Source organism: Drosophila kikkawai, chromosome 3L (assembly GCF_030179895.1).
Source record: "Drosophila kikkawai strain 14028-0561.14 chromosome 3L, DkikHiC1v2, whole genome shotgun sequence".
Classification (NCBI taxonomy): domain Eukaryota; kingdom Metazoa; phylum Arthropoda; class Insecta; order Diptera; family Drosophilidae; genus Drosophila; species Drosophila kikkawai.
The window spans coordinates 7,652,819-7,674,124 of record NC_091730.1 but is presented as its reverse complement, the minus strand read 5'-3'; the positions used below and the strand labels follow the sequence as shown (position 1 = coordinate 7,674,124).

Sequence of the window (21,306 nt, the reverse complement as noted above, 5' to 3'; positions counted from 1 at the left end):
AACTCTGGCAAGAATAACGAAAACAACAGCAGCAGCTACACTGGCTAAGGATGGATATAGTATATATAGAATGGAAGCCGAAAATGGAGAGTTTGCGTTGTATTAACAGCTGCCCGCACTGTCAATATTCCTCGACGATTTCAGGACCAAAAGGATGCGGGAATATGATGGGCGGCAGTGCGGGAATAGCAACAAGCTATGACAATGGCGGCATCCCGAAAGCCAACAGCCAAGACAAGCCTTTAGACCAGCTGCTGAACGGTGGCACAGTGGAAGCTATAAAGGGATTTAGTTACAGGTGTATCTGGCAGATTTTAGAATCCTTAAACTCTTGAATATATATTTTAGTATATTAATTATCTTTAGCTTTATATTTTAAAATATATTTTAACCGGTTTAATTGGTTTTTCTTTCTGTTCGCCCCACTGTTCGAATTTGGCATCCTTCGTCTGCCGTTGCCTTTTCATCCTGTCGGCCGTCGACGGCTGGCTGTTGTGAGTGCTGATTGTCAAGTGCTCGACCCAGACACGTGCTTACACAGCAATCCAGAGAGTCCTGCAGCTGCCACGCCCCTCCGTCGCCATCCTCCTCTCAATATTTGTTGAATTTCGAGTTAAGCTAACGTGCAAGTGTATTTAATTTGTGATATCATCGAGGGGCAGGCGATGGACCATCCGTAGTCCTGTAGAAGTGAGGTCACTCGATCCCAGTTTATGTGTGTGTGTATGTGTGGGGTGGTCATTAATGCAGCATTTAAGGATTTTGCGGTCTGAGCTGCATGCTGCCTGCTGCCTGCACTTAAGCCGGGGCAGAGGAGAACCAAAACAATGCCACATTCGAGTGCATTTGAGCAGCAATAATTTTTGCGGTGGGCAAAGACAAAAGCCTATTAATGAACACACACACACACACGCACAAGCTTGAATATCCTGCATTCTATGTGCGGTTGCAGGTGTGCGTGTGAGGGGCTTTTATTTCATTTAATCAATCATGCATTTAGTTTGACAAACCGTTTAAGACAAAAGCCCCACCGAAGAAGCCAGCTTCGAGTTAAAAGGCTTTTCATCAACGGCTCAGCTTGCATTGAATTCGAACATGAATATGATTTTGAATAGATGCATTACATATCTATTTCAATAGGGGAAGTACAACTGGGGAAGGGAGACTGATATTGACAGGGAAACCCTTTCAGTTTGTGCGTCTAGTTAATTGAATTTTAAATTACTCCCCCCTCTCCGAAAATTATGATTAGCGGCGCTCTCATGCATAAGTAAGTTTTCAATTCGGTTCGCTAATTTGATTTGCCGTCTAGAGGCGACTCTAAGACCGACAAAGGGTATCAATTATCGTGGCCAGCCTAGAAGTATGCCGCAAGGATTGCGTAATGCCCGATTACTCCCGCAGGGAGGAGGAGCTGCAGCCAGTTCTTTTCGGCCCAGTTGGAGGCCACTTGTCACAACTGCCAGAACAGGACAGAACTGAAAAGAACCGAACAGTTTGGGGACTGCAGGCAACTTTTTGTCAATGGCCAGAGGCCTCAAAGTTTCTGCACAATGAGAAAATTGAGCAAATAAAAATAGATTTGATTGGTTTATAGTAAAGCGAAAAATATAATAGAATGGAACTGGTAGTTGATAGAAATTTAAGAATACAAAAAATATGATTCTGTATTGTATTTTTCTTTGACTTGGGAAACCCTTTACACGGGGTTCAAAATTATGCTCCTTAATGTTATTACAAGCAAAATAACACTTCATTTGGTAATTACATATTTGTAGACCCTATTTTAAGGGTTCTAGAAACTCTAGTAAATTCTGAAGCTTTCTAGAAGCCCTAAAAAAATGTACAAAATTTTAAATTTGGAAAAAACTTGTTAGATTTACTTTGTTTTGCTGTCAATTATTTTTTATTATATTAAGAAAACGAATTGTTATTCAAAGAAAAGCTCTTAGCTTAAACTCTGAATAACTTCCTATATAAACCATCCCCACTTGGCCATCTTAAAGTTTTTTTACGACTTCCCCAGATCTTTGTCTAATAAGTTTTGGCTTTCTGACTTTATCAGCTTCAATCTTGATTGGCTATATAAAGTTTTGAACCAGCAGGTTATGTGTATATGTTAGTATATGCGATTTTTGTGATATTTTTCTGTCTGTGTGCGAAGGAGCCTTGCACTCGCACACACATGAATAACATCCGTGTGGTTGACTGCTTGCGTCATCAGCATCGCCAGTGGAGTATCAGCCTTGGCATGCAGTCAAAACGCAACTCGGCCCTCCACTTCTCCCCATATACATACATATATCTCTCTGCCATTCCCCGCAACTATTTTTCTATGTCAGGGGACAGGCGAACCGAAGCGGATGCAACTGCCCCAGACTGCGGCGGAGGCCACTGGATGTCATCAACTCAGCTCTGCAGAGAGAGGAGAGGAGCCTCCGAAGGCAAACAAAAAGCTTAACCTCAGCACAAATTTAAGCAAATATTTGCCTTGAGCCTCCCTACCCCCACCTTTTGCCCGGCATCTTCTTCTCCTCAAGGCAACTCCCCATTCCGTTCCATTGATGCAATTGAAGCCGGAAGCAGTTTATTTTTATTTTGTTCCTTTTTGCGGTGTCAGCAAAGAGTTTAACATTAAGCAGGTGCAAAGGGGTTAAGCAGAGAGAAAATGTAAGAACATGCTATAGGGATAAGTTCTTGAAATAGAAAGAGACTTTAAGAGCCTAAAATATTTAGAAATGATATAATTAATAAATTATTCAAATAATTTTAGTCAATCTTGTGTAGTTTTATACATTATAATATTAATAAACTAAAATTACAAATTTTAAAATAAGAAAAAGAAGCTCTTTATTAAAAAAAAAAGAATTCTATATGAACTACTAACTGAATATTTATTTTTATCAGCACAAAACATAGATTTCCGATCACATTTTTTCATCGTGTTTTGCTGGAAAACTTTCCTGATTTTCCCCTGGGAAAGAGGCATACATCAGAGGCGAATGCATGCACGATTTTAATCGGTTAAATGGCAGGGGGAAATGCAGGCCATATCTTCCAAGCAGCGCCAACTAATGATGCGCAAAATGTTTACAAATCATTTTGTCAATAACGACTACGTCGATGGGATACAGAAGTGCGGGGGGAAAAGGGCGATAAAGGAGGCAAAGAGGATCCTCTGTCAGGCCCATAATTTGCCCACATTTCTTGCATTCATCCGCTGGATGGAGCGGCCATGAAAAGGTCATTAGTGTGTGCGTGTGTGCCTCTCTTTTTCCCTTTACATACAACTAGTACAAGTGTGTGTGTGTGTGACACAAATGGCCATTCAATATGCCAAGAAAAAGAGGGGTGGGGTGGGGGGAAAGGACACGAAGGCAGAAGGACATGAGCTAAAGCCAAAGCCATAACAGCCACATGCTTTTTTCCACAACATTAACGCAAATTGCAAATAATAAAAATTCAAAATACCGAACCGTAGAAAAAGCAGCACGTGTTGCTGTTGTTGTTGTGTATAGTGTGTGTGTGTGTGTGTGTGTGTACAAATAAAGGGAGTGTGGGGGGTTTAGCTGCAGAGGGGGCTCCTAAGGCAAAACCACAACAACGAGGAGCCATGGGCACATTTATCGCAGCCAACGAGGCATTTTTTAAGTCCTGCAAAGGTTCACACACATCCATCTAGGTATGTGTAAAGCAAGTATAAAAAAAAATATATATAGGAAATTGAAGGAGCAAAAAATCATGCACTATGGAAATGGGGGAAAACTGTGTGTAGGGTTTCCCATGGCATATTCTACGCTATTCAGCCGCGATTGATCTATTCTGCAGGGGAAATCCTGCAATAGCTGCAAATACCGGAGTTTGACCAGCAAGTTGATCTTGGGATATAAGAAATAAACTATTTTTAAAGCCCAGAACTTTTCTTTGATATTTAAAAATAATTTTAAAGGAAAAGAAACTATAAATTGCTAGAAGAATCTACTTAGCAGCAACATTATCATGAGAACACCCTTTTCTTGCACATATTTATTAACCATTATTACCTCCATAGATTTATAACCCCCGTAGAATATGCAAAGTCCAATGCTTTTAATTTCTGCCTTAGAAAAAAGAGGCACTCTGTAAATAAAAGGTAACCAGGATATATCTTTGCACACCGCAAGATTCTTAGGCATTTTTTTCTGCCGGACGGCGCCTTTGCCAGCGAATCAAAATGGAAATCTATTTTATGCAGAGGCACGCAGCTTGGCCAAAGCCACCGGATCGCCACCCCCCGCCCACATATGTGGGTGGCTACGTACTGTATAAATATGTACATACATATGTATATACATATATGTGCTGCTCAGAGCTCCACCATTTCTCAGGCACGGCGAATCTTTAGACCTCCGCCTCCGCTTTTCTCGGGTCCGTGACTGGCGAGGCGTTGGCGTAAATGCTTTGCGTATGCATCCATGCATGCGACGCCATCTCGTGCAGCTGCCTTTTGCTCTCCGCCCAGTACTACCCTTACCCTTTACCCATATCCCACAATCCGGACTTTTAACCGGACCCGGATCCGGAGCTGGCATACAATTTATGTGCGAAATATGGCGCCGCACACCTTTTACTTTGCGTTTCCATGGCTTTTCTCTGGCGTTTCCTTTTGCCTTCGCCTTCAGCTTTTCCTTGTCCTTTTCCTTTTGCTGTTGTTTGTGGCCAACCTGCCACGTGCGGGACAAAATTAAAAGCCTTTGCATGCTCCACTTCCAATCCCAACGAATTCCGCTGAATTTCGCATTGAATGCAGGTACACTTGGGGAAAATGGGGAATATTTTTGGACTTCAATATGGAGAAAATGCTAATAAAAAGGGAAAATTTATATATATATTGATCTACTTTAAATATTTTATACATTTATTAAATATTTCTCCGCCAAGAAATAATATTTGTTATTATCCTAATCACTTGAAATCTCCTTGTTCTATTTCCTTTGTTTTGATATTACTTTCTGGAATGCAGCTGGCCAGAGTAATGACATGGCGACCATTGGTGACATATCGATGATCTCACCGCCCACGTCTTCCATCTCGAACGATCAAGATCCGTTTGGACAGCTGCCACCGCTACCACCGCCACTGCGTTCCACCCAAGTGCTCCAGCCGCTGAGCGTGTTTCCAGGTGCCCGTCCAATTATCCTGCGATTTGCCCGCCAAATATTTTTGAATTATTTTCCGCACACACACTATATATTTTTAACATGCATATATTTATGTATGTGTGTGTCTGTGCCAATTTCTATTTGTTCTTCTCGTTGTTTGCCTGCAGTTCTTTACCTTTTGTTTGGGCACCAATATTTTTTCCATTTAATTCTTGTTTTTTAGTTTGCCAGAGTTTTTTGTATAGCTTTTTCTGCCCATTAAAAAAGTTTGTTGCCGTGTTACTGTTGCACCTTTTTGTATAAAGCCCTGATTTTCTTCTGTTCTGTTGTACCATTTCCAATTGATTGCAACTTTAATTGGTGTGTAGATTGGGTTCTTTGATTGGTCGGTTTGTTTATTTGTTTGATTTCCTTTTCACGTTCTAGCAAAAAAGCGCCTGCATCACAGAAATACACACACACACTCATAACTCACAACCGTACAACTACACCTGTGCAGCAACTGTACCCGGTGTGTGTACACCTGTACGAACACCACTAGCCACACTCGAACATCGCCACAGAGAACCACATTTTGTCCCAAAAACCTTTGTTTAGCATTTTCAGCAGCATTCAGTCAATCAATCAATCAGTCAAATCTCAAAAACCAATCAGTCAAACAGTCGTCCATTAATTTATTGTTGCTCTCTCGTTTTTTCACCCAAAAAAAAACACTCAGAAAAGAAATAGTTGAGAAAGGAAATTCTTGATGGAAGAGTAATTTGTTCTTGAAATAAAATTTAATATACTTGATCTAAATCACCTATATTTTAACGATAGTTTTAAAGAATCATGTTTTATAAACGTATCCAGATTAAAATTAAATGCATACTGAAACAAAAAAAAGAGATTTTATGTAGATTTTGTGACTTAATTATAATATTAAATGTTTCTAATCTTGCTAAAATGTCTTTTAAGACTTTTGAAATATAAAAAACCATTTCAAAAACATTTTTCCAACTCAAACTATTTGAATTTTCCATATATTTGATATATTTCTATCAAGAACAAACATTTCCCAAGACAAGCATTAATTTTCTTGATTTATTTCTTTGCGTGTACACACACGAAACCCTCTACTTCTTTCTATATCTCTCTATTTGTCTAGTTCTATTTGCTTGCCGTTTTGTATTGCCACTTTTTGACTATATAAAATACCAATTTTCGTTTGTGTTGCCGCCACTCGAAACCAAAAAAACAAAAATCCAAATCAAAACGAAAACCGAAATCATACCAAAGTTTCGAATTTTTCAAGTAGCTCTTTGCTCCTGCCGTTCTCTCTCTCTCTCTTTGTGTGTGTGTTCTTTTTTTGAATTTGTTTATTAGAGCAACAAAATAAAATATTGCGACAGTGAGCTGTGCTTTGTTGAGAATTTTTTGAACGCAAGTATTTTACCTGTGTGTGTGCCATCCACCTTTAGCTACCTTTTGTGTGCTGTCCAAAATGAAAATCGCAATGGATGAAAAACCAAAAACCCAATGCTAACAAACTGCAACATTTTGTGCTCTCTCTCTCTCTATTCTTCCATACCAACCAATAACAACTACGAACTACAATAACAACAACAACAATATAATGAAAATGACAAAATCTCGACAATCTAAATATTTGCGTTCGTTCTAACATTTATTTTAATGTTTGTCTTATTTTAAACAATATTTACGTATAATAATATGTAGAGTGAGTATACGAGATACCAACAAAAAAAAGAAAAAGAAACAACAGCTTGTGTTGTTATTTTTAAGTTTCGTTTATAATTTCGGTTTAGTTTGTGCCTCTTTGTGTATGTGTTTGCTCTGCCAGAGTGTTTTCTTTTGAAAAACTAAGCCCTAAACGGTTGTATTCTGAATTTTCCTCATGCCCTGGCAGTGTCCAATTTGAGCGAAGATTCCTACGATTATGTTTTTGGTGGTCGACGTAAGACTCCGCCCACAACAACGTCAACACAACTCAAGCTGACCTCACCGCCTGTGCGTTTGCGACCCGAAGGTGGGTATATCTTTTAAATAGAGCCAAAGAGTGTTTAATAGTAAGATGCATAACGGCCATGGAGTGCTCTTGATCTTTCTTTAATTTTGAAAACAAAATGCCAAGAGAGACTGGAGCAAACTCTAAAGCGAGTACCAGAAAATCGTATGGCGTAACTCATCTTGTTGATAAACACTCTCTGTATTCATAAGGAGGTCTTAGCCAGTATCCTAATAGATGGATATAAAACCCTCTCTCACATCCCATTGAACATTTATAGACGCCTATCGCGGAGCTAACATAAACAACGGAAGGTTCTATCGTCACTCCTTCAGCTACGCCCCCAAACGGCAGCGCCACTCGAGTCGGGATGATCGAGACCGCGAGTCTAGGTTGAGATGTCATGGCGAGGACGAGGCCACACTGCGCCAATTGCTGCTCGAGTACGTAGAACTCCGTCAGTTTGATCCTTGAACTGACACTGCACTTGTGGAATTTTATATATATACATACATACTATATATATTTATAACCAAGGCCAAAACACTTGACCCCCAAACCCGACAATACACCCGCTGATCCGCTGCCAAGTGTGCTCTCGTAATGGACTCGAAAAAGGCTCATTACGGGTCATTAATTTGCAGGCGCGACCAGAGGATGCTGTCGGCCATAAATATCCGCTTTCAGTTAGACAAATAAACAGCAATTATTTGTGTGCGCCATGTTTATTTAATTTATTAAACAAATAACGAAGCGATATATTTTTAGTTTCGCCGTAAATAAATTTTAATTACAATTTTAATTTGTGTGCTATTACTGCCATTACTGCGGAAGACCCCCCCTTCCCTTCCGTCTTGTCCTTTTCACTTTAATTTCAATTTTTTTTAGTTTGTTTTGTGGCTTGTGAAATAATATATATATATATATATAAATTACAATGAGCAAATATGCAATGTTTACGCCAACCAAACGTATTTGTTTAATGTTCTCCTCCCACACAGATTTGCGCAAGTTATGTTCAGTTAAGTGTCCTGCGTGTGTCCTTAGACTGTCAATTATTCATTGAGGGCCTTTGTGTTGTGTTGTTTTTGTTGCGCAACCTCCCCGACAAAATCAAACGAGCAAATATCATATGTAAACCCCAATAACTCAACCGCGGCCACATACGACATTCACCAAACCCCCGAAAAGAAAAGACAAAATAAAGAAAAAAAAGAAAAAGAAAAGGCGAGAAAAGCGCTAAACGAAGTTGAAGAGATATAATTATAGCAAAAAGACTCTATAAAGAAATCTATTTACCCAAGGAGTCCAAAGAAAAGCCAACAAAATGATGGGCACAATGCCACCCAGGTACATATCCATTCCAGCCATAGCCCTAGCCATAGAGTTAATTTAAAAATTAATTAATTAACATTAACAATTAACAATTAACAAACAAATACCAACGCCTATCGCCTTGCGATTATCAACAATTTTCGAACATCACTCATACGCCATGTATACAGAGCACACATTTGGTTTCTTTCTTTCGTTCAGCCATCAGCCATTGTCCATCACTCATCGATTGTGTGTCGTATATTAATAAATAATTGTGTAAATGTACATTTAAATTTAAAATGGCTTATCATCCGCATTGATAGAACTTTAATTAAAAACTGTTAATTAGCAGCCGTTTGTTTGCCGTTTGCTGCCTTTTGCTTTCACACAAAAACCTCCTTTTGTTGCCGTGTCACGCGCGTTGTACAAAAATTGCAACTCAATCGAACCTTATTTACTTTGCTTAAAAATGTCACCGGGTGATTGAGCACATGTGCGTCCGCAATTTCATTTTCACACAGCCTGTCAATCACTCGGTTTAACTATATCTACATATGTCTGTGTTTTCTATCTGTGTATGTCTCTGCAATCACCGGAAATGCATTTCGTCGAATGGAATTGCTTGAAGGAGAATATGGGAATAGGGATGGAAGTTATCGATAGCCAACGATTATTCCCATATTGATCGATGAAATGCATTTCTGAACTGCACCTGATGATTTCCCCTCGCTGTGTCCACACTTGTTGTACATTGTCTATATATGTGTTCTTTATCATCCAATTCCCATTTTTTCGACAAAAAAAAACCCCTTTTAACCACAACAACTGCCACAACAACTCTATGAACAACAACAATTCAACTCAACCACCGTTACAACAATAAAAGCCACACGCAAAGTGGCCTGGTATTCACGCCACTCAATGAGTATGCAATTACAACCAACTAACTTCAATTACGAATCTAAATATTTTTACTGCTCTCGATTTGCCCCCCTCTTACTCCCCTCTCTCTAATACTATACTCGTTTATTGTAATGCAATAATCCAATCAATTTCCTACCCCTATGCACCTACTGCATCGACACTCGTAGCCCATCAAATTGATTTGTTAATTATTAGAATATTTGGCCAAAAACCAGTGAACTCTTCACTCAATCGGCTCTTCTACTGCATGCATCGCAATTAGAATTCAATTATGTTCAAATAAATTAATTTAGTTTCCAAAACGTGCTCATCATTTGGCTGTGGGGGGGTAAAAGAGAGAGAAAGGGATAAAGATACGAGAGTGAGATGTGTATATCGAAATGCCTAGTGATTGTGTGGAGTGGGTTTGCGAGTGTGAATCCCCCATTTGGCACTACTCAAAAAGCCCTCAAAGGCAGCCACAGCAATTTGCTGCCTTTTGCCAGCACAGAGAAAAATAAATAGATAATGTAAAATACAGATAAATAATAGGGGAAGCCTTAAAAAATATTTAGGTAATTTAACTAGAGGAAAACAGGCTGAAAATAGTTTTAAAAATGGTTATTTTTTATAAGATTGCTTGGTATTGTTAAAGGTTGAACAATTAAGGAGCTTAAATATAACCTTAAATATTTAAAATTAATAAAAAGTTGTAAGAAATGTATACGTTTATGGCACTTTGGCACACTAGGGTTGTCTAAAATGAATATAAATATTTAGGTTTAAAGTAATATTTGATATTTAAAATTGTGTTTAAAGATCTAAGAGTACATTTTGTCATTCCAAAATGCCAAAAAATATTAGAATTCTTAGTTAAATATATTTATAATATTTAATTTCTAGATTATATAAAAATAGGTTCCCTAAAAACCACAAATATCTTTCATTTTCTCTGTGTGGGCTGTGTGTTGTGTTTTTTATGACATGCCAAAAAGTGTTTGAGGGCCATTAAGTTGCTGTTCGCACCACGCACACACTCGCCAACACACGCACACTCCCGCACACACTTATTCGCAGCCATGTAAAGCCATTGACAAAAATCCTTTGGCCGGGCAGTCAATCAGCCTGCGGTTGGCCACTTCAGCACCCCGCCGTCTCTCTCTCTCTCTATCTCTTTTACCCTTTCTCTCTCTGTTTCACCCCAAGCCCTGCATGCCATCAAGTTCATAATTAGCTTAACCCCCTCACCTCACCCGCCCCGTCGTGCGTAATCTTTTGCCCAATACATCACTCCAGTCAGCCAGTCAGTCAGTCACACAATATTTTCAGGATTTTTCAACCCGTTAAATGTCCTTTATTTGCGTTGTTTGTGTTACATACATGTATATGTTATTCCGTTGCTGCAATGAATTACTGTACACTTTTTATGGTTTAATGTTTAACTACAACAGACCCCAGACTAATTGGCGTAACGGTCCCTTCACCAAAATTAACAAATAACCAAAATTAACAAAAACAAGAAAAGAAAAAACCTAGAGAAAAATTGCTGCTCTTTGTTGGTTTTCAACCTTCATCCCATCGCGTTTTCCGAGTAGAGACATTCCTTTTCCGTTCATCCGTTCATATTTGGCTTGCATATTTCCTTTTTGAAGCGAATTTAAACAGTTTCATAAAATACAAACAAGATGTTAATCATGCAAAATCATAAAATATTGCCTTGCAAAACGAAATCAACGAGAAAAAGACCACAAATAAATTTCAATTGATTTACAAAACAAGCAAAACAAAAAATGTACAGAAAACATCACCAGCCACGAGAGCTGCTGCAAAAGTTTATGAGAGTCAACAAAACAAATCGAAACGAAATAAAATAAAACAATCGAAATGAAACAAAATGCGACAGGAAAAACAAGAATTTGCAACGTTTGGTGAATGTCCTATATGCCAATTGGTTACCCAAACCCAAACCCAAACCCAACTCCGACCCCGACCCAACCCGATCCGAGATTCGATCTGATTGATGTACTTTACATACCGCAATATGTACGAGTGCTCGTATCTTACACACACTCTTGTGCTATATATGAGAACAATCGATTTTGATTTTAATTTATTCGCTGAATTTATTGTGTGCACTGGTTGTGAGATCTGTCTATATCCTACATATATATAGCCGTAACTGTAACTGGTGGCTGCAACTGATGTGTGAAGGTGACGCTAGTCTGAATATTTGACGGATGCGCTCTACTCTGACTGTGGACTCTGGCGGGTTAATGTGATTGAAACGCTGCCAGGGATAGATAATCCGCTGGGGGCATGACAGCTTTGTCTTGTCAAAATTTAATATTCCCATTTCCCGCGCAGCTTTTTTGACGAAATGAACAGCCCGCCCCGGGAATCCTTTTAGCTAGGCGGAAGAGAGGGTTACCTGCACGTACTGCAGCTTTTAATGAATGCACAAGCCAGGGGAGAAATTGGCAGAAAATTTATTAAATGCTCACGTATACAAATCCCTTACACAAAACCGAAAATTCCTGCATCTGACAGACGACGCACAAGCACACGTATGGCAATTGTTTTGCCAGAGAACAATAACTTGCACAGGATGCGTCCGAATCTCATCGTTTCGTCCTGGTTATGGTTATGGTTCTGGTCCTGCTTCTGCCGGTTGTTATATACATATATGCTCCCGATTCTGTTTCGGATTCGGTTTTGCATTCGCTAGCTGATGTATGCATAAAATAATCCTTTTATGCTCGGCACAACAATGTCCGTGAAATGCAAAACAATAACAGTACTAACGATAGCAACCATTCCGCCCCCCGCACTGCATTGCATTAACATAATGCGCAGGCAACTCAAGCACGGCCCACGTGTCGTATGCGCATTGTGTGGCGCGGTTGGGCGCCATATCGCCCATATATCGGCATGTCGCTATCCGCTGGCAACTGTCGCCCACAACTTTTGTTGCCATTTGATTTAGATGCCACCACCCCAGCAAACAAAGCGCAAAAAGCACCTTCCGATGGGAGTATGCAGAGTTTAGGTATACTATAGACTTACATGTGAATCGAACAAATAAAATTAAATTGAGCAGAACTAATTAATGGTTAGTTTGTGAAAGGCTGGTAGTTTTGTTAAAGAAATAGATGAAACTTTAATTTAAAAAACATAAAAATAAAAGATTTTTGTACTTAAAACTTTGATAGATTTAATTGTTAAGCTTTTATTAAAATAATTAAAATCTAAAAACCTCTTTAAACCCTTAAAAAAAATTGTGTAAAAATCATATTTCTCGGAAATCAATTTGCTAACATAAATATTTACATTTAAATTCCCCCATAAGTCAACAAAAGTCTATAAAAATAAACTAAAAATATAATAAAGTGTACAATAAATACATAAAACAATCAGTTTAATTTTCATAGATCAAAAGTACTAACAAACCAAATTTCAAAACCCAATATTTACCTTGAAGCTTTTCAGAAAATAATCAAAGAAAAACAGAAATCAGTTAGTGAAAAAATATTTATATCAATCAGCTATCATTGAATGAAAAAAATCTTCATTTAAAATTTATATATACATTTATTTATACTAAAAATTGTACAAATCAAATGTTTTCAGTTATAGAATTTCATCCGTAGAGCAAACAGCGAAGCCGAATTGTTTTCACAGGCATTTTGTGGCGGATGAAAATGTAAATTTGAGGCATTCCAAAGGGGAAGCAAAATACAAATGGGATTAGAACTACAACTATGACAGGGACTATCTATCTGTATATCTATGTATCTATCTATCTGTCTAGCTGGGCCAAAAGAGTTGCTGCCTTGGCTGGCCAGAAGACGAAGGAAATGAGGAAAATAAATGGGGCGGCTATATCCCGGCCAGAGTTCAGAGTTCAGCTTGTATAAGTATATATAATGCCGTCAACTTTTCATTCTCGTGCATTGTACATTACTCTTGCCTTAACCTTAACGAAATATGCCAACAATTTACTTTAAGTTACTTTTTATGTACTTAGTGGCCTGGCTTTGTTATTATTATTGTACCCATCCCTTCGTTTCGCATTCGCCATCGCCATCGCCTTCGCCTCCTTGTTGTTTCTGCCCTAACACAGAAATCCTTTCTTGGACTTCTGCCCAAGGAGCTGCTAGCTAGCTGAGTGACTATAAGAAGGAACTCTCGGCGGCTCCCGGTGGGAAGGCGGCAACTCGGAAACTTGGAAACTGGCGTGCGTTTTCAGTTTTCATTTCTTGGTTTTTGTATTGTATTTTCTGTGGCCCATAAAATTTATGTTGCTTCATTCCTCAATAATTGCATAGCTCAGTAAATTTTAATGCAAGCGGTCATAAATAATTTCGTTTTGTGTGTATTTCGTTTACGTTAACGTTTTGCGTTCTTGCGTTCTTGCGTTCTTGTAAGCCAGAGCGAAATAAATTACGTATACGCTAAATAACTCAGTCTGTGTGTAGTAGCAAGACTATAGTGCATTGAGTGCCATAAGGAATGAGCTCAAAGGCATTCCCAGTCGAACTGCCACTAAAATGCCTTTCTGCTTGATATTTTCTTTGACTGCAATCTGCCGACTAAATGAAATAATCCAAAAAACACGTGACCCCAGTTTGCAAAAGCAAGTTAGCGTGATGAGCATGAATCTGTCAGCGAAACTCGATGAGCTGCAGCGGGGAGATCGACACCTGGAGACGACGGTGGCCCTGTGCGAGATTCGCACCCAGCTCCAGGAGCTGACCAAGTCCGTGGAGAGCTGCCAGAGTGAAGTGTCTGAGGTGAGATCTTTCACCACCACTAAATAACTATTAAAATTGTAATGTGAAAATATTAATGGAAACACCAGGTGAAGCGCGACATGGTAGCGATCAAGCATGAACTGGACACCGTGCAGCAGGTGAAGGAGGAGATCGAGGAGCTGCGCGAATATGTCGACCGACTGGAGGAGCACACGCACAGACGGAAGCTAAGACTTTTAGAACAAGTTTGTAGCTTAAATTATTTGCCATGTTGTGTAATTAAATACTTGAATTTCATTTCTCTATTCATGTACAAACCGAAACACCAAGAACCAACTGCCAACTACCCAGAGCCAGACAACCACACGACCACCCACTAACCACCACCACCTACCACTGCCAACCACCCAAAACCACCCGAACATCTATCCACCCGACACACAACCACTCAACCACTGACAGCGGAAACTGCAACCGTGATGGACAGATGCAAATGCTCTTCCAATTGGTATCAGTTTTTGCAAGCACTCAAAAAAATTAATATTTATAAATTATAAAGAAAAAAATATTTTAAAAATGAGAGTTTCTAGGCCTTTTTAAGGCTGTGAATCCTTACAAATAAAACTCTGGTAAATTTAAAGAGTTTAAAGTCAAGTAAAATATATATCCAAAGGATTATTAACAAATAAATTTAAACAATTAATTTATATTTCAAATTATAGTATACCAACTATTTTTTTGAGTGCTCTCTTCTCACATGTACAGACGGCTTCTTCATCAACGTATTTAAAAATAAACTTATTATTGTTAATTGCTTTTAAGTTTTGTAGCAAAAATAAATCTAATAAACATATATGAAAATGTTTAAATTAAATTTTAATTTTGTTTTATTTTCTAATATTTTTTTTAAGTATTATTTTCCACATCCAAACACTGTCATTCATCAGAATTATTCTTATGCTTTCCTTATGCTCCTCAGTTTCAATTAGATAATTGGCTATATCCAAAGAGTAAGCTTTGGTTTCCTTGCCGCACACTCGTTTGCAAAGCGTTTGATGGACCCGCCCGCACAGCCCCCCACCACCGGATCCCCACTGTCCCGCCCTCACCCCCAGCCCCATCCCCTCCTGTGTTGTTCGCCATTAATCGTATTAATCGAAATCTTGCAGGGTCTCACCTTCTTCCTCACCTACTCGATATTCTCGGCGGTGCTGGGCATGCTGCAGTTCGGCTACAACACCGGAGTGATCAATGCGCCCGAAAAGAATATCGAGAACTTCATGAAGGATGTCTACAAGGATCGCTACGGCGAGGACATCAGCGAGGAGTTCATCCAGCAGCTGTACTCGGTGGCGGTATCCATATTCGCCATCGGTGGTATGCTGGGCGGTTTCAGCGGCGGCTGGATGGCCAACCGCTTTGGCAGGTAATTAAACGGAATATTTTAAAAAATAATAGAAAATATAATAAATAAAAATAGAAAACTTACTAATTTAATTTATTTTTCTATTATTACAGAAAAGGCGGCTTACTGTTGAACAATGTGCTCGGTATCTCCGGCGCTTGTTTGATGGGATTTACCAAAGTTAGTCATTCCTATGAAATGTTATTCCTTGGCCGATTTATAATTGGTGTTAATTGCGGTGAGTTTTGGGTTTTAAAACTATAGAAAATATTTTTATAAATTTATATTATATTATTTTAAATTATTTATTTATATTTTCTGTATTTTTTAGGCCTCAACACGTCGCTGGTGCCCATGTACATCTCGGAGATAGCGCCACTGAATCTGCGCGGTGGCTTAGGTACTGTTAATCAATTGGCTGTGACTGTAGGTTTACTATTATCCCAAGTGCTGGGCATCGAGCAGATACTGGGCACCAACGAGGGCTGGCCCATCCTGTTGGGTCTGGCCATCTGTCCGGCCATCCTGCAACTGATCCTGCTGCCCGTCTGCCCCGAGTCGCCCAGATATCTGCTCATCACCAAGCAGTGGGAGGAGGAGGCGCGCAAAGGTGAGTCACAGAAATTCCAGAAATTATATATACAAATAGGAAAAAACAAATGTATTGCCTTGGTTTCATCATGATTTATTTATACACATTAGCAGCTTAAATTATATTTTAATCAAATTGTATAAATCAATTTAATCTACTTGCGGGTTTTGTTTTATTTTTGGCCCATGAAAAAATCTTTAACAAAAAAAATTATGCTATGAAAGATTTATGTTTTCTCATATTTTATATAATTAACTATTTTTTGTATCTAACTTGATTTAATCATTATTTTTTCTGACTTTAATAATTTCTTTTTTTATAAAATATATTTCATTTATATATAAATAATAATTGGAGCTTATGATGATTTATTTTGTATCAAATTACCCTTAAAACATAGATAATTATTTTTTAATTACAAAGAATAAATCCTTTAGTTTGTTTTTCAATGATTCAGCTTACACATTAATTCATCAAACAATTAAAACTATTTTTATTCAAAAAATTTATATTATTTCATTTATATTATTAATATTTTTTTTACTTAATTTTGTAGCCCTGCGACGACTGCGAGCCTCTGGTTCCGTGGAGGAAGACATCGAGGAGATGCGTGCCGAGGAGCGTGCCCAGCAGGCCGAGAGCCACATATCGACCATGGAGCTAATCTGCTCGCCCACCCTGCGTCCTCCGCTGATCATTGGCATTGTGATGCAGCTTAGCCAGCAGTTCAGCGGCATCAATGCCGTCTTCTACTACTCCACGTCGCTCTTTATGAGCTCGGGATTGACTGAGGAGAGCGCCAAGTTTGCCACGATAGGCATAGGCGCCATAATGGTAAGATTTTCTTCTAGGAATTTCTTTAGGATTTCATTAATGAAATATTTTAATATTTTTTCTAACAGGTTGTAATGACCCTGGTGTCCATTCCCCTCATGGATCGTACTGGTCGCCGTACCCTGCATTTGTACGGTTTGGGCGGAATGTTCATCTTCTCCATCTTCATCACCATTTCGTTCCTGATCAAGGCAAGTACAGGGCTTTCCAGGACACTCGCAGCCAGAATGCCAAAGTGCCTGCCAGTTTGGGTTTGCGTTTGTTAATCCCCCGTCCATTTAGTTGGTGGGTCCACTTAGCGGACCCATCGCATTTGCATTTTGCATATGACTCTCCTCTCTCTCTGTGTGAACTTGTAGCAATGCCTAGACCTTATCCCATATCCCAGACTCTGCGCCCAGTGCGTGTCTTTATAAATATTTGAATATTGATATAAATATTTTATGCATGAAGTTGTGTTTAACCCCGCCGAGCCCCCAAAGAGAACCAGAAAAAAAATAACAACAACAACAAAAAACACTCAAAACAGACACACACTCAACACAAATACAAACAGACACGAGCATGACAGTTGTCCCGCGCGTATTTCTATAAATTATTGATGTGAGATATATTTGAATTTATAACAAGTTGAATTTATGACTCTCCCTCAGCCATTAAATGTACCTTTTTTTTCCCCTCCGCCTCTGTTTTTGGGTTGATGCATTGCATTTAAGACCTAGTCATAGATGTGTGTGTGCATTTAATTTATAGGCCAACACTTGCTGGTCACTTTAGTTATTAATTATCTCCGACTTTAAAATATGTTTACGCCGCCTGAGCCCCTCATGCATGATTAGCTTTGGAATGCTTTGAAAATAGTTTTAAATATTTACATATTTTTTATATTTAAAGCATTTTTTTAAAACACTTTTGCACGTTGCTTGCCTTTAGAAGAGTTTTTTGTTGAGTTTAAATTTTCAGTTGCCTAGGCTAAGTTGTTGCACCTGAAAGAGCTACCTGAAATCTAAATATAAACTCAGATATTGGACTTTCTCTTGGTATGAAAATATACCCTGAAAGACCACTGTCTTTGGCTTGGTTAGCCTACAGGTGCAACCGTCCCGCCCCCTTAATTAGAGCTATTCTCGACTTGGCAGGCTTTCCGCCCCACAAAACACTCTCTCACTCGAAATCAGTTGACGAATTCGTTCTGTTTATGATTTATATTGCTTATTATTTTCGCTTGATCAGGCCACGCGACTAGAAGCAAAACCACAACACAGTTTCAAAGGCAAGCAAAAGTTTTCAAAACAAACAAAATAAAAAGTAAAAAATAAATTTAAAACCAACACACAACTCTGCAAAAGTTTTTCCGGGCACCAGTTCCACCAAAAATATATTAAAAAAAAAAACAAATTTGGAGCAGAACAAATAGAGCAGAGCACCGCGCTGAACTCACAACACGAAACACACTCTCAATGTGACCCGCAGCAGCCTTATATATATCTTTTCTTTTCGTTTCGTTTCGGTAATTGTGTAAGATATAGCTTTAACCACAAACTAAGCATTCCTTAAGCATTCTCTGAGCCAGGAAAAAGACTCGAGCGGCAGTCCGGCCCAAGGTCAATTCTTAGAGAACCAAGAACCCGAGACCGGCCAAAGTCTACTCAATTTACTAATTTCAAATAAGCTAGCTAACCAACTCATGCATAAAAGATCAGTTCGATCAGGTTTATTTCGAGGGGATTGTATCCTTTATCCTTTCTGTATGGTTTATAATTTACATTCTTCCGCGAGAGAAGAAGGAGTTCGTCGGTAGACGCGCGAGTAGAGGAAAAAGCCTACATCGAGAATGCGAGTACTATGCATTTTGTATAGGAGTTTTTTGGTTATGTGCAGGAAATGATCGACTGGATGTCCTACCTCTCGGTGGTGGCCACCCTTGGCTTCGTGGTCTTCTTTGCGGTGGGTCCTGGCAGCATTCCCTGGATGATCACCGCCGAGTTATTCTCCCAGGGACCCCGGCCGAGTGCCATGGCCATAGCAGTGCTGGTCAATTGGATGGCCAACTTTGTGGTTGGCATCGGTTTCCCCAGCATGAAGGTGGGTTTTAATTAATTTATTAAGTTTTTAAAAGATTTTAAATTTAATTTTATTATATTTCTCCTTCAGACTGCCCTTGAGAACTATACGTTCTTGCCGTTCAGCGTGTTCCTGGCCATCTTCTGGATATTCACCTACAAGAAGGTGCCCGAGACCAAGAACAAGACCTTCGAGGAGATCCTGGCCCTCTTCCGGCACAACAACGGCAGGTATGTGTGCTTTTCTCATTCTCTCATCTCCCCAAAATCTGCACACAAATCATGGCAATATGTCGAATAGTTGTTCAACTCATAACTCGATCCTCTTTAATAACAAAAACAATATATACAAGAAACGCGAACAAAGTAACCGAAACCGAAACCGAAACCTAAACCCTGATTTACCAATTACTTGGAAGATTATTATGCGGTTAGCATAACCCTTTTGAGCCACTGAACCCAGTTTAAATAACATAAGTTCAGGGTTCAATCATTTTAAGTTTTCTAAGTTGAAAATTTCGTATATCTTTTGTTGGTTTAATGCACCATAAGTTCGAAAAATAACCCTCTGACTTGAACTACGTTCCATGTAATGCCCCGAAGGACTTTTCGAGATAGTAGACTGTACGGGTAAGTTGCATGACGTCGCCGTCGAAACAAAAAAAAAACAAAAGCCCGAGTCCTGGATCTTAAATTCCGAAAAATAATTAAAAATGTCCCCCCTGCCCGAAATCCAAACCAAAATCAATTCGATGCGTTTCGCTCTTCAACAAAGTTACCACCTTTTAAATGTAGCTCGTATTGCTGTACCTTATTTAGCCACTTTATATGTACAATTTTTAACCAAAAAACAAAACAAAAAAACAAAAAACTAAACAATCAAATGAAATTAATTGAATTCGCATTCTTCTGCGCTCAAAGTTTCTATGAATTTTGTCGGCATGTTTGCTTAACTCTGCCTGTACTTTGTTACAACTCGTTACTCTGTTACCACAACTACAACCCATTAACAACTGGCTGCCGTTGAAGCGATCTAAATAAGACTAGCGAACTACTACAATATATAAATACCCAACTATTTAATAACAATTTTAATACCCTCTACTCTCCAACTCTCTGTCTCTCTATGCATAGTTATACCGTTATACTTACTTACTACTATAATTAAGAGTCGCCTCTCATCTCTCTGTGCCCCCGCCCCTCGTTTCATTCAGTGTCATGTGTCATCCGATCCTTATCGGATCGCCATTGCCCTGCTCCTCCTCCACCGCTCATTGTTCATCATCGAATATAATGAATTGGTCAGTTTTAAAGTGGTTCACCCATAAAGCCATATATATCCTACATACACACACACCACACTCCTCACACACACACACACACTGATTTTGTTGCCCGATTTTTGTCCATTTAGCGAGGAGAGTGTTAACGACACCAGTTGCAACACGGCGGACATTGAATTATCGCAGGGCGAGGACAAGGGCAGCTCCTCCGCCTCCAACCACCCGAAAGCCCAGTGAGGCTCCAGTGACACCTCCCCTTTTCTCGCCCCCGTCCAGCTCTTCCATAAAAAAAAAATATATAATTTATAAATGTAGGAAAAATCACAGCCTTCACTCATAGCAATTCCTGGAAGATTCTGGGATGAGAGAAATGTGGGAGCCATTCTTCATGGCCATTAATCCTTAGAACTAGTTTTATTTCACGTTATATATATATTTGATTTTGAATAAATGTTATACTTTATTACCATTTTTAAATGATTTCTTGTTTTGATTTGTATTTTTGTTTAATTTTTAAGCCGCGCCTAATAACTTCCAAGCAGCCTCTGACTTACACTTGAAACTAATCTTGAAACTTGATCTAAATATACAGCAGCCACAGTAAAGTCCCCTTCTCTGTCTTCAACTCCCAAAAAAAAAAAAATACTATATATAACCCGATAAAGAAAACAAACTCTCGAAATTGCTCTCATTAGTTGCAAAGAAATTAAATTTACCAAATACGTTTACACTTAAAACATAATCGTAGAGTGTGCGAATTTCAGGAGTATGCTAAACTGCACAAATAGCTTGGAGCCACAAAGTATGAATTCTGGCATCGAGCATGCCGCCTTGATGGTATCTGAGGAGAAGACCCAACATGACTCACGTAAGAATCCAAAAAAACACGCCTACGTTCCACCTAGAACACCTGGATCCCCCATCCCCACCCCATCCACCTCCACCCACAACTACTACTACTACTCATCCTTATCAACTGCATCGTCCACTTGAATTTAAAGTCGAAAAC

At 39.0% G+C, this 21,306-nt stretch overlaps 1 protein-coding gene across 1 annotated transcript in view; it reads left to right on the top strand.

Moving 5' to 3' along the window:
• The window catches only part of LOC108071519 (glucose transporter type 1-like), a 95,493-nt gene that overhangs the window by 66,634 nt on the left and 7,553 nt on the right, over positions 1–21,306 (top strand). Inside the window, 13 exon segments of the mRNA XM_070285249.1 lie at positions 5,003–5,161; positions 7,051–7,170; positions 7,430–7,592; positions 13,994–14,159; positions 14,228–14,365; positions 15,290–15,546; positions 15,639–15,763; positions 15,857–16,135; positions 16,674–16,951; positions 17,020–17,142; positions 18,833–19,036; positions 19,106–19,245; positions 21,062–21,165. Of these exon segments, the coding sequence (XP_070141350.1) occupies positions 5,003–5,161; positions 7,051–7,170; positions 7,430–7,592; positions 13,994–14,159; positions 14,228–14,365; positions 15,290–15,546; positions 15,639–15,763; positions 15,857–16,135; positions 16,674–16,951; positions 17,020–17,142; positions 18,833–19,036; positions 19,106–19,245; positions 21,062–21,165 (2,256 nt within the window).